General features: G+C 42.3%; 1 protein-coding gene across 1 annotated transcript in view; it reads left to right on the forward strand.

Annotated features, from left to right (window-relative positions):
- Positions 1–1,303: 1,303 nt before the first annotated feature.
- Positions 1,304–12,355, forward strand: part of DCT (dopachrome tautomerase) — a 34,754-nt gene continuing 23,702 nt past the window's right edge. The window contains exons 1-3 of the mRNA XM_027590906.1: positions 1,304–1,680; positions 9,784–10,083; positions 12,143–12,243. Coding sequence (XP_027446707.1) covers positions 1,386–1,680; positions 9,784–10,083; positions 12,143–12,243 — 696 coding nt within the window. The 5' untranslated portion in view covers positions 1,304–1,385. The remainder of the gene's footprint in view (positions 1,681–9,783; positions 10,084–12,142; positions 12,244–12,355) is intronic.

A 12,355-nucleotide genomic window follows, 5' to 3' on the forward strand; every position in this document is an offset into this window, starting at 1 on the left:
ATAAACATTTTTTTAACCTTAGGAATTTTCTTTGGAACAGTCTGTCTTTATGCCCAAATATCTTCTTGGAAACCGTCAGAAGCCGGGGCACGTCGGCTGTCTACACCCAGACCCAGACCCTAACGGACCTGAGTCAGTCCTGTTTCCACAGGCGTAACTGGGGTAAAAGAGTACAAGGGTGCTCTAACAGTCGCCATCACTACCGGTCAGGACGCTCCCCTTGCTGCTCCCAGAAGCACCAGGGGGAGGCATTCTGTTCTAGACCGAAGCCTAACAACGTTCAACTTGAACATGAATCAAAAGATGTCACTTGCAAGGCCTTGCTCCCAATCGTCTCACTGCCTTCCTTACAATCAGACAATTATAATTTTGAATTTCTGGTGGCATGCTACTTTGGGTAATTAAAAAAAGAAAATCTACTGCCTCGATGTACTGAATAGGAGAATACTACATTCTCATTTGGAGGGAAAGGGGCCCTTAATTGTGGGACAAAGCAATTCCTTGTACGTCGGCCCTAAATAAATGTTTCTTTATTTCTGAAGTTGTGTGACCTCCTGCAGTGGTCTTTCTAGCATGTCAGGGAGCAGTCAGGAGTGGATTGTGGTTAGCAATGCACGCTTGTCTGTAAAGGCCTTTTAACAACAACGAGGAGCTCACTGCATCTATTGACTCCCGGGGAAGTCTGAGGTCACAAGCTTGGCTGGGGCACATGAGCCCAGATAATGAAGATGGTTTTGCCCTTTGGAAACAAAGCCAGCAACTGTATGTACTTCATTATGCACTTTGGGTCATGTGCTAACAATGAGGGTCTCTCTAATCCTAATCCCCCTAATGATGGCTTCTCCCAGCCCTTACCCAAACCCCACAAGGCCCCGTGGTTTGGCAAGCCAGACCAAATAAAGGCAGCACGGTGTTTGGCTTTTGAACTGAGTTCAAGGCAATTAAAGTTATGGGCTAAGGAGGAAAGGAGGGGTTTAGAAATACCGGTATAATAAGTAGTATGACTGCAGTACCCCGTAAATTAACTCAATTAGACAAAGCCTGATTTAACGGGGGAAAGATGGTGAGAAGCGCTACCCTCATTAAATCTGGCTGTTAGAGGCGCTTCTAATGGCCTTAAATTTGTTTTAGTTGTTTGAATCACATAAAATAGTCCGTGCGTGTGCATGTACACACGTGCACTCACGTGGGTTCTGCGATTTTTGCAGGTATTTTTTTTAAAGAGGAGAGGAATAGAGTGCAAAACAAAACGATATCAACTCCCCCACCCCCCAAAACCAAAAATCAACTGAATGAGTGCTCAAGAGCTCAAGAGTGGAAGACAAGGAGAAAGGCAGGGTAGAATCAGGGAGTGGAAAGCAAGAGGGAGTTCTGCTGATAAAGCCATGAGCCCTCTCGGGTGGGGGCTTGTGCTCAGTTGCCTGGGCTGTGGGATCCTGCCTGGAGCCCGTGCACAGTTCCCCCGGGTCTGCATGACGGTGGACAGCCTGATGACCAAGGAGTGCTGCCCGTCGCTGGGTCCGGAGCCCGACAACATCTGTGGCTCCCAGGAGGGCCGGGGCCAGTGCATGGAGGTGCAAGCTGACACCAGGCCCTGGAGCGGTCCTTACGTGCTACGGAACCAGGATGACCGAGAAGGTTGGCCAAGGAAATTCTTCCACCGGACCTGCCGATGCACAGGTGAGGGAGGCCGGCAGACCCGGCCATGCCCTGAGCCGGGCGGGGAGGCCCCAGTTGGGAAAGGAGCCCCTTCTCAGGAAGAGATGAGACTCTTAAAACTGTTAGACTAGGCTTTAAGTGGCCAACCAAGTTTGTTTTTCACAGGCAGCAAACTGAGTCGGGCTGATGTCTTGGTTCTATTTTTCACACCCTCTGTTACATCTAGTTATGGAAACCAAATGGATATTACATGGGCCAAGCCTGGTTATGTGAACTCATGCCAACATGCCATTGGCTTGTTTGTTGGAAGGGGGAAGCTAACGAGCTCCAGAGTCAGCTTTGAAGCTCAGAGCAAGTCCTTTCAAGATGGATTCGGTGGCCTCCCCTTCTGAAATGGGTTTGCACTTGTAGAAGAGGGGGGTGGGTAGCCTTGGCATCTAGAAGACAGGCATCCAAGGCAGGTGTTTCCAAGGTCCCAGCCTCAGCGTTTCTCGTGTTTGGAACGGGTCTCAAGCAGAGTACATCTTGTTAGTTAAGGTTGTGCCTGGGTTGTCCCTTTGCCACTCGGAGGGCTGTGGTGGGACAGAGCTTCTGTGGGCTGGGGAGGGAGAATCCCAAGATAACAGTGGCTTTTTCTGCTCTTGCCTGGGTTGGCTGTGGGCATTTCACCATTTGCTCAGTGTCCCTCTTTCAGACCTTGGTCTCTCTTATGACTTCTTTGAAATCTCTGTGCATTTCTTATGCCTCCAGCTCTTCTGAGCCTTCTCAAATCCTCCTCAGTAGCGCCTGTCTGTGTTCAGCAGCCATGCACAGCGGTGATAAACACTCAAAGGCTGGCAGAGCATTGGACGCACAGAAAGTGCATGCGGCAACATTAGCAAAGCCCTTGGCCACTGTTCTGCAGCACCCAGCTGCGTACCAAGTTTTCCTTCCTAAATTATTATTTTTCCTTACATTCTCATAGAATGCTGGCACATAGGGAATCCAGATAATGGGGCTATGTAGGGATATAAAAAGGTAAACTAAGGAAACGTACAAAGGACTGCAATGTTGAGGTAGGAATGATGTTAGTTTTTTTAACAGGCAAAAAATTCTGGCTGTATAATCGTTTTGTGGTCATATTATTAATTCTGCGACTCCAAGGGACTACTAGTTTTGCGGTGGGCATTCATGGTGACGAAAGTTTTAAATAGCATATTGAACATATACTATCCATTTTTTTCTGAGCTAATTGAACATTGTCTTCTATAGACATTATCTCATGGATTCTCCTGGCTTGTGTCTGAGAAGCAGAGGTTTCATATTACCTGTGTGATTAAAACCACACTACACAGTAACTTCTTTGTCTATGACTCAGAAGTTCTTCTAGAACACTTATTTCCAGGCCAAATCAACGAGAGAGTGCTACCACTTATAACGGTTGGGCCTCTCCATTTATGGAATCCTGGGGCAGAAGATATTAAGAAATCAGATATAACTCTTACCTCTTCTTATCATCATCTACTTTATATTTTTGACCTCGTAGGCAAGTTTGTTTTGTTTTGGTTTTTAAAGGTGAGGATGGAGAGACTAGAGAATGGCAGAATAGAAAAGGATAATTATAATCTCCCTTTCCAGGAGGTAGACCTATAAATAAATATTCCTCCAGAAGTGACAGGAAGTTAGGGGCACAGTGATCCACTTCCTAACATAAAAAGGGATCCCCTGTTCTGAGGAGGATAAACATATACCTAGGAGACAGTGGCTCAGAAAGAGGGTTTGGCCTGTGAGTCTGGACTGTTAAGGACATCACATGTCTGTAGGTCAGTCCAAGGAACAGAGCTTTCTCAGTGTGTATGGTCTCCATTCCCAGCCATTGTCAAGGCCTTGGCTGCTCCTGAGACCAACTACTAGCCTATGGCTCTCCTCCCCTCCTCCATGATTTGATCTGTGTAGACTCATTCAGGACCATAGCTCTTTCCATACCAGCTCTGGATGGCTCCCCTTATGTTGGCTAAATGGTCTTATTCTTTGAGTCTCAGGGCATCAGACCAAGTCCTAGTGGCTGAGCTGGAAACCAACTTAGTATAAACAGTAATCACCATTCTGTGATGTGTCATGTGTCCCAAAGCAAGACATAGGACCGTCATTCAGCTTATTCTCCCCCAAAGGGTGAGTTGCTTGCCTTCCAAGGGTAGCTTTTCATGGTTTGGGAAGCAGTCTTCAGAATTTCAACCTGATCCCAAAACCCTAACCCAAAAGCCCTCCTGTCTGTTATCCTCATAATTTTTTGCAAATAGGACTCCTGGGATTCTTCTAGGTCACCCAAAATTTATTAGGGAAGAGATCTAGTTTAGCTTCTGGAAAGCAGACTATTGGTGACCCTGAACTTTGTTAATGCAGTGGAAAAATAAACAGACCATTTATCCGTCAATGGACATTTAGATTGTTTCCACATCTTGGCTATTGGGAATAGTGCTGCAATAAACATGGGAATGCTAATATCTCTATGAGATTCTGATTTCAATTCTTTTGGATAAATATCCAGAAATGGAATTGTGAGATCGTATGGCAGTTCTATTTTTAATTTTTGAGGAAGCTCCATACTGTGTTTTTCCATTGTGGCTGTGCCATTTTGCATTTCCACCAACAGTGCACAGGGATTCCAATTTCTCCACATTTTAGCCAAGTGGTATATACATCCAATTGAACTCTATTCAGCCTTAAAGAAGAGAAGGAAATCGTGCAGCATGTGACAACATGGATGAACCTAAGGGGTATTATACTAAGGAAATAAGTCAGTCACAGAAAGACAAATAAGGCATGATTCTACTTATATGAGCTATCTAAAGTCAAATTCATAGAATCAAAGTGTGGAATGCTAGTTACCAGGGGCCAGGGGAGTGAGACATAGAGAGGTAGTAATCAGTGCACATAAAGTTTCAGTTAGGCAAGATGAGTAAGCTTAAGAGAGCTACTGTACAACATTGCACCTAGAGTCAGCAATAATGTATTATACACTTAAAAATGTGTTAAATGTTCTTACCACAATAAAATAAAATAAAATAAAATAAAATAAAATACCCCATTGTCTTCATGAGCTTGAAGCTGGTAAAAGATATTAGCCTAACAAAGAGATAAAAACAAACTCTGGAGGGGAAACCCCCTAAATGATGTCCTCAAATCCTCTAGAGAGAAGTTCTCTATTCTCTATTATCTCTCTAGGGATAAATTGGAACCCAAAACCCACCAACCTTAATTGTCAGGAAGAGCTGAATTTCGGGAGACTTGGCATTAGCTCTTCACCTTACACATCTCACTAGCCAACTGGCATTTCTGAGAACATACCAGTTGCAGCTGTGTTCTTGGACTTTTGGAAAACATGCACACCAAATCGTTTTTGAACAGTTGTCAAAGAACTGCTTGTTTGTACAAGTGACTAAGCGCCTCCGTTTTTCCAATCTCTGAAATGGGGATAATGATGAAACCGCACTTGTAAAATCTTTTTGAGCTCTGTAGATGAAAGGCTCTCTGTGAGTATAAAGTATTGTTATTAAAATAATAGAATCTCTAATTAAAAGGAATAGGCTATTTAGAGCTCCTTGTAAATTCACTAATCGGTGGTCTTTAAGCTTATTTAGTCTAATAGCCTTCTGAGGTTAAGCTGATACAGTTCATGTAGGAACGTGCCTGGCTTGGTTCTCACTCTCTTTTCCATTGCTCTCCCAGTCCTAAGTAGGTTTACGACTTTGTCTTTTTAAATTTAATTTTTGCCCAAGGACATACTCAGTGGTAGATAGATTGGTATCTCGGGGTCCTTTAGTTTTCCTTCTCTCTCCATTTTCTAGTAAGAAAAGGCCATCTCTCCTAAGAGGCCCGTCTTGTAGTTTTTGCTGCCGCTATTGGTAGAGTAGGGGAATAAATGAACTCAGGTTAAGTTGATGTAGGGAACCACTAGGGAAGCTAAATTAGAGAAATAAGCACTTTGTGTGCTGGGTTTCCACGTTGTTGCATTTTTCTGTTGTCGGCAACATTTTCATGAATTCTTTGGACCATGTTTAGAAGCTCTAAACATAAAAGGGGCCCGAATGCAGAGGTTTTGGAGAGATGCTGGAAAAGGATTTTTTTTTTTTTTTACATTTCTGGGCCGTAGGTGAGCTCACATGCAGACAAGTGCTTTTTTTTTTTAATTTATTGGGTTATAATTGATAAGTGTTATTATCTTAGTTTCAGATGTACAACACAGGGATCCGACATTTGTATACACTGCGTACTGAAAGTTCCTACCTAATAATGTTGACTGTATCCCTCGTGTTGTCCATTATACCCCATGACTTATTTATTTTGTAACTTGAACTTTGTACTTCTTAATCCCCTTCCCCCCCATTTTGCCTCCTTCCCCTCTCCAATTCTTTCTTCTTACCTTCTACGTTGCTTTTCAGGGGCAAGTATGGTTTTGTAAAAAGAAACGTCTTTGCTCAACATAATTGTGAAGCAGCTCTGGTCTTCTGAGTCAGAATTAATCATATCGTCTTTTGTCTTCTGTGGTGCTTGGTTTATTCCTCTGTTTTCACTTTTCCCCACAGTTTGACTTGCGTTGGTGGTTCATTGCACACACGTCCTTCATCCCCTGGATGAAGACGTTGTGCCTTATGCCTATCTGTATCTTTTAGTACCTAATGCCTTTTATTCCATTATTCATTGATTCATTTATCACCTACCCGACTAACATTTATTTAGCACCAGTGATGCTAGGCCCTTCAGGTACAAAGGGGAAAAACGCAATATGATTTTTTTTTAAAGACTTTATTTATTTATTTGACAGAGAGAGATACAGCGAGAGAGGGAACACAGGCAGGGGGAGTGGGAGAGGGAGAAGCAGGCTTCCCGCGGAGCAGGGAGCCCGATGCAGGGCTCGATCCCAGGACCCTGGGATCATGACCTGAGCCGAAGGCAGACGCTTAACGACTAAACCACCCAGGCGCCCCCGCAATATGATTTTTAAGATGTCCACAGTGTCGTGGATGAGGAAGACAGGCAGGAAAACAAATATTTACAATACTGTTTCTATGTGGTATCTAGTAATAATAACACTTAATATAGAACTGACTATGTACCAGATGCTGTTCTAAGTGCTTAATATGATAACCGGCTTGTTTTCCATGAGAACTCTGTGATGTAGAACTCTTATCCTACTATGACAGATTTGGAAGAGTGAAGTCCAAAGCTACAAAGCATGGAAACTTCTTCCAACATAACAAGTGGGAGCACAGAGAGGCATGCTGAGTTTTGACCGCCCTTTAGGCGGTCGGTGTTAATAAATTATCTGTTGAATAAACAAATGAGGGAGATAATTAGTTATTGATCATTTTGTTTCTAGCAACCAAAAATAATTGTGGTAAAGGAAGTGAAGGAGTATTAAAACTCATGGCGTAAGTTAGGAATTACTCAATTTCAACAAAATTCAAAGACAAGTTTTATGCATTTAAATGTAGAATTGTATTGAATTGATTATTATAAAATTGAAGTGTGCTATTCCTTAGCATTTCGAAGGAGAGACTTACTCTCCTATTGCAAAGCTGTGGCTATATATTCACCTTCAGTCATCTGGCTCTAGGTAAGTAGCTGGAAGTTTGGGCATTTAGTATTCTTCGGATGCATTTTCTCATTCACTCCTCAAAAGTATTCTATTCCTGTAAAAGCTGCCAGAGAAGGTGATATGTTTTAATCAAAGGTGTTTTGAAACAGATATACAATTTTAGTAGATTCCCTGGGGGAAAATAACTCCGGAGCATTTGTATAGTATCTGGTACTTTGTTGGTTGCTCAATAAATATTTATAAATAATTTCTATTTAATAGCTTCACTCTAGTAATCAATGTAAATTTTAATGTTTAACTGAAACTATTCTACAACATGTTTAATTCTTGGGGCTAGTAGAATTTTTTCTGTTTAAGTATTTTTTACTTATGTTCTCATATGATGTTAAAGCAAAGAAGTGTACAGATAACTGAGCTCTATGAGGGTAGGTAGGATATTTTGTATGTTTTGAGGAGCATTGAACCCAAATAAATTACCTTAAGAAAAATTTTTCCTACTCATGATATCTTTAATGACATTTTCTTTAACCATCAAAAAATCCATTGGGTTAATAGAAAAGGAGGCCTGTGCATTTTTGTTTACATAATACAAACGCTGATCCTTTTGTTTCATGCTATTGTAAAATTTTCTTTGCCTGTAGAAATTCAAATGATCCTCTCTCTACTACGGTCATAGTATTTTTTGCTTACCTCTGCTTTGGTATTTACAGTTTATCAAAATTATTTACAGGGCCTGCTTTTCCTTCTAATCCACAAGGGTAGGGAGAGAGAGGAAGAAGAAATTTTATGTTTATTGGATTATCTACCACATGTTTTATACTTCTTTGTTTTTAGTTAATTTTCAAAAAAAATTTCAGCTCTATTGAGGTATGACTACAAATAAAAGTGTACGATTTTTAAAGTGCACATCGTGGTGACTTGGCTTTATATTTCTTTTATTCATGCAACAAATATTCATTTTGTATAAGGCCGAGCACAGGCCTAGGCAGTGGGGTAACTGCCTTCCAGTTGCCTGTACCTGAGACAAGTAGATAATTACTGTTGGTGTGATATATCCAATGGTGGGGGCATATGAGGTACCAGGGGAGCTCAGGGCACTAGCATCTGACCCTGACATGTTGAGTCAAGGATGACCTTGTAGACAACCCATTGTGAGGCAGAAAGCAGGAGTGGTAACCCAGGCAAAGAGGAATTTAAGGAGATGATGAAGGAAAAGTGCTGTGGATTGAAGTGAGAGCCAGGAAAAAGGTCTGGGAGGAGGGGGATGGGGGAAGGGGAGGGGGTTTGGGGAGGAAGGGAGGGGGAGGAGGAAGAGAGCAAAGTTGGTCTCCCATGTTAACGCTTTATGTAACCCCTCTAATCCCCTGGGAGATGAGCATTACCATCCCCTTTTGCTTCAACTTTTTGCTCCAATAACATTTAAATGTTTACTCTCTAACTTATCACCACCTAGGGAATGAGGTGCTGGTCATACCAAAGGCAGTAATCAAGACTAAAAAGGGAAAAGTCCAGGACAAGCTGAAATAATTTCCACTTTAAATGCTAATCAGGAAGATGCTTATTAGTTCATATGACTAGTACTCCTTCCCTGGGTAGTTAAAGCAGGGACATTTGTGCCGTGGACGGGGAGCCCTGCAATGATTTGCACTTGGTGATACCGTGGCAGCTAATTCACCTTTATGACCCGCCGGCCTCCATTGATTTTTGTCTTAATGCTGTCTCCTTTGTGAAATAAACCAGCTTTTGTATTGTTAGATTTCACCTAAATTCCTGGAAATCAGCTTATTTATTTTGGTTCCACCGTGAGCTGGGTGTATATCTTCTTCCTTCTCTAAGTCAATGAGCCACACTCACTCTGTGTGGGCCCTGTTGTGTGTGCCACAGGATAGCAGGGCTCAGCAGCGTGCCCATCCAAGACAGCGGGCAGCCCTGGGGGTGGGGCTGTGGGGAGGAAAGAGAAACTCGTTCTGCCTCCAGTTCTGGAAGCCTAAAGTCTCAGGTCGAGGTGTCAGCTGGGTTGGATTCTTCTGAGTCCTCTCTCCTGCTTTGTTGGTGGCTGCCTTGTCCCTTGGTCTTCACATGGTCTTCCATCTGTAATGCCTAGTGGCCAAATCTCCTCCTCTTGTAGGGACACCAGTCATATTGGATTGGGGGCCACCTCATGACCTCAGTTTTAAGTTAATTACCTCTCTGAAGACCTTAGCCCCAAATACAGTCATATACTGAGGAACTGGGGGTTAGAACTTCAACATATGAATTTTGAAGGGACACGGTCCACCCATAACAGCTTGTGACCCCTTTCATATTGTTTCTTTGCTGGGAATATTTCTAAGGCACTCTAGTACTCTGTTCACTTGGAGATGCAAACATTTCAAGAGGAGAGTAAGGGAAGGAAATTGGCTTCCTTTGCCTTTTTGCAAACACTTTCATCTTTTCCTCCTTTTTATCCTAGAGTTCAAATTCAGAAATTTCTTCCAAGCTACATAAACTGACTCCCTCTTCCATCTCCCCCCCCCCCATTTTTTTTCCTTTTAAAAATAAACCAGGACATTTTGCTGGCTACAACTGTGGAGTCTGCAAGTTTGGCTGGACCGGCCACGACTGCAATCAGAGGAAAGCCCCGGTAATTCGGAAAAATATCCATTCCTTGACTGCTCAGGAGAGGGAGCAGTTCCTGGACGCCTTAGACCTTGCAAAGAACACGACACACCCCAACTACGTGATCACCACCCAGCACTGGCTCGGCCTGCTGGGGCCCAACGGGACCCAGCCACAGATTGCCAACTGCAGCATTTATGATTTCTTTGTGTGGCTCCATTATTACTCTGTTAGAGATACATTATTAGGTGGGTTTTTTCCTCAGCAGAGGGTATATTATTATAGTTTGGGGCTGTGGGGGGATGGGTGGGGAAGTAATTTCAGGGAAGTTAATTAACAAGAGAGCAACCTCAGGAAGGGTTAGGCTTATGAAAGTCAGAGGATTATCAAATGCTCCCTGAAGCTAGGATGGAGCACAGTTTACCAGTACGTTGGTTGACATTTGGGAAGATGTTTTCTCCTGTAGTGGGTATTTTGCATTCAAAGTCTAAACTCTCCTCTGTGAAGCTATTAATCTTCAAAGGCAAGAGTTGGTGAAGCGGAGGCAAATTCCTTTTGATTCCAGAAGAAAACATGTCTAAATCTGGCCATGGAAGCCCTCTCTGACATTTTTCCTCAAATTAGAGGAATTAACAGAACATGTGCTAAAGCACATGAAGCTTCTTTGTGCAGAATTAGAGTGTTCGTGTGGAAAGTGCATATCTCATTAAACCCGCATGTGTTAGTCTTTAGACTTTTGGTCATCATTCATGGTGCCTGTAATATGGTGCACTGCTGTTGGGATCCTCAGGTTTTTTCAGAGTCGTATTGTCAAGGAAGAGCATAAGCTGCTCCAGCAATGTAGAGTTCCTCCTGAATTAACCCTTTGAACCATTACAGTGGATGCCTGGGTAAAAGGTGCCCCGCCCTTCTAGAGCCTAAGACTTGGACTGGGAGCTTGTTTGTTAAGAACTTCATTAATCTAGTAGGACCAGCTACGCCCTCAGATATTTCTCAGTCAGTGAACACCACAGACGTCAGCCCGCTCCAGGGGGATGTGCCTCCATTCCTGGTTCTATTCTGTGTATTCCTGATGCTTTCTTTGGCTGTACCTGTTATCCCCACCTTTGGGGTCCCTTGTTGGGATCAGGGTGAATGAAGACGTCAAACTCCCTTTGAATAGTCAGATTCTCACTGGAATTTTCTGTCCTTGTGTTTATCACTGGTTCCCCATTGCTTGATTTCACCTCATTCATTCGTTTGGGGAACATTAAGCTTTGTTTTGAATTAAAACATTTAAAAAAGACTGTGTAGCCATCAGGAAGTGATAGCATGTCTTTCCTCAGTGTGAGTCCTTAAAAACTCTTGCCTCTCAGGTAAGCATCTGTCTTTATCAATAGATAAGGAGGCTCTTCTGGCTATAAATCTTTATAGTTTTCCTGTCATCACTCAGAGGAATTTTTGCTCTATGAGAGGGTTTTCTCTCAAGAGGGAAAGAGGACTATAGTTTCTGGTCATACCTAGGAATTAAATTTATATTCGTGTCTGTTCAGCTCTCTGAAGTTATTATAGGTACTTTGAAAAAGAACTAAAGCCAGCTAAAGTTTCTACATAACCATCAAAAGCTTTTATGAAAGCGGAAGAAGGATGGAATGGGCAGTAAGGGGGTCATTAAATTGCCCAAAGCTTTTCACTAAAATTGGTGGTTCCAGTGGCCAGCCACATTGATTTGAATGTATTTTTCTCTCTTCTAGTCTTGGCTACCATGCTTGTCAGCTGGTGGTTGTAACTGACTGAGGGCAGAGGCACAATCCATGGAAGTTCTTTTTGGTGACATAAATGCCTGAATTAGGACTAAAAGCAGTCCAAGTTGTTTTATTATTAATTAATCCTTCCCTTGTAAATGTGAGCATTTGTGAGGAATAGGTTTGAAAATATCCTTTGAAAATATATTTCATTGAGGTCTTAATGATCTAGGCCTTTGGATAACATTATTTCATCTTAATGAAATGTTACTTAAAAATTAAACATTTGACAGAGACTCTCAAAGCTGAAAACGACCTAGATGTGTCTGGATCTCTGTTGACAATCAAACTTTTGAGAGATGGAGAATTTATCCTAGAAGTGCTAGTTGCTTCTGAAATTGTTTTGTTGTTGCTGTTCTTGCTTTCAGAGAGATAAATGACAAAAACCATTTTTTTTTTTTTTTTCCCGATGAGAACAGCTTGGACTTACTGGCTCTACAGACACATCCCACATTTAATGTAAGGATTAACATTAAAAAAAATGCTATTCCATGATCTTTAATATGTTTCCCAATTGCTTTAGGACCAGGGCGCCCATACAAGGCCATAGACTTCTCACACCAAGGCCCCGCCTTTGTTACTTGGCACCGGTACCATTTGCTGTGGCTGGAAAGGGATCTCCAGGTTGGTCAAAACTATGCCTTTGGTATTTTTTATTTTGCATTTGGTCAAGACCCATATCAATCTTTGCCTTATGTGCTTTCTTGTTGTATTTGATATTGATATATTGAGTTAC

This window comes from Zalophus californianus, chromosome 3 (genome assembly GCF_009762305.2).
Source record: "Zalophus californianus isolate mZalCal1 chromosome 3, mZalCal1.pri.v2, whole genome shotgun sequence".
Taxonomy (NCBI): domain Eukaryota; kingdom Metazoa; phylum Chordata; class Mammalia; order Carnivora; family Otariidae; genus Zalophus; species Zalophus californianus.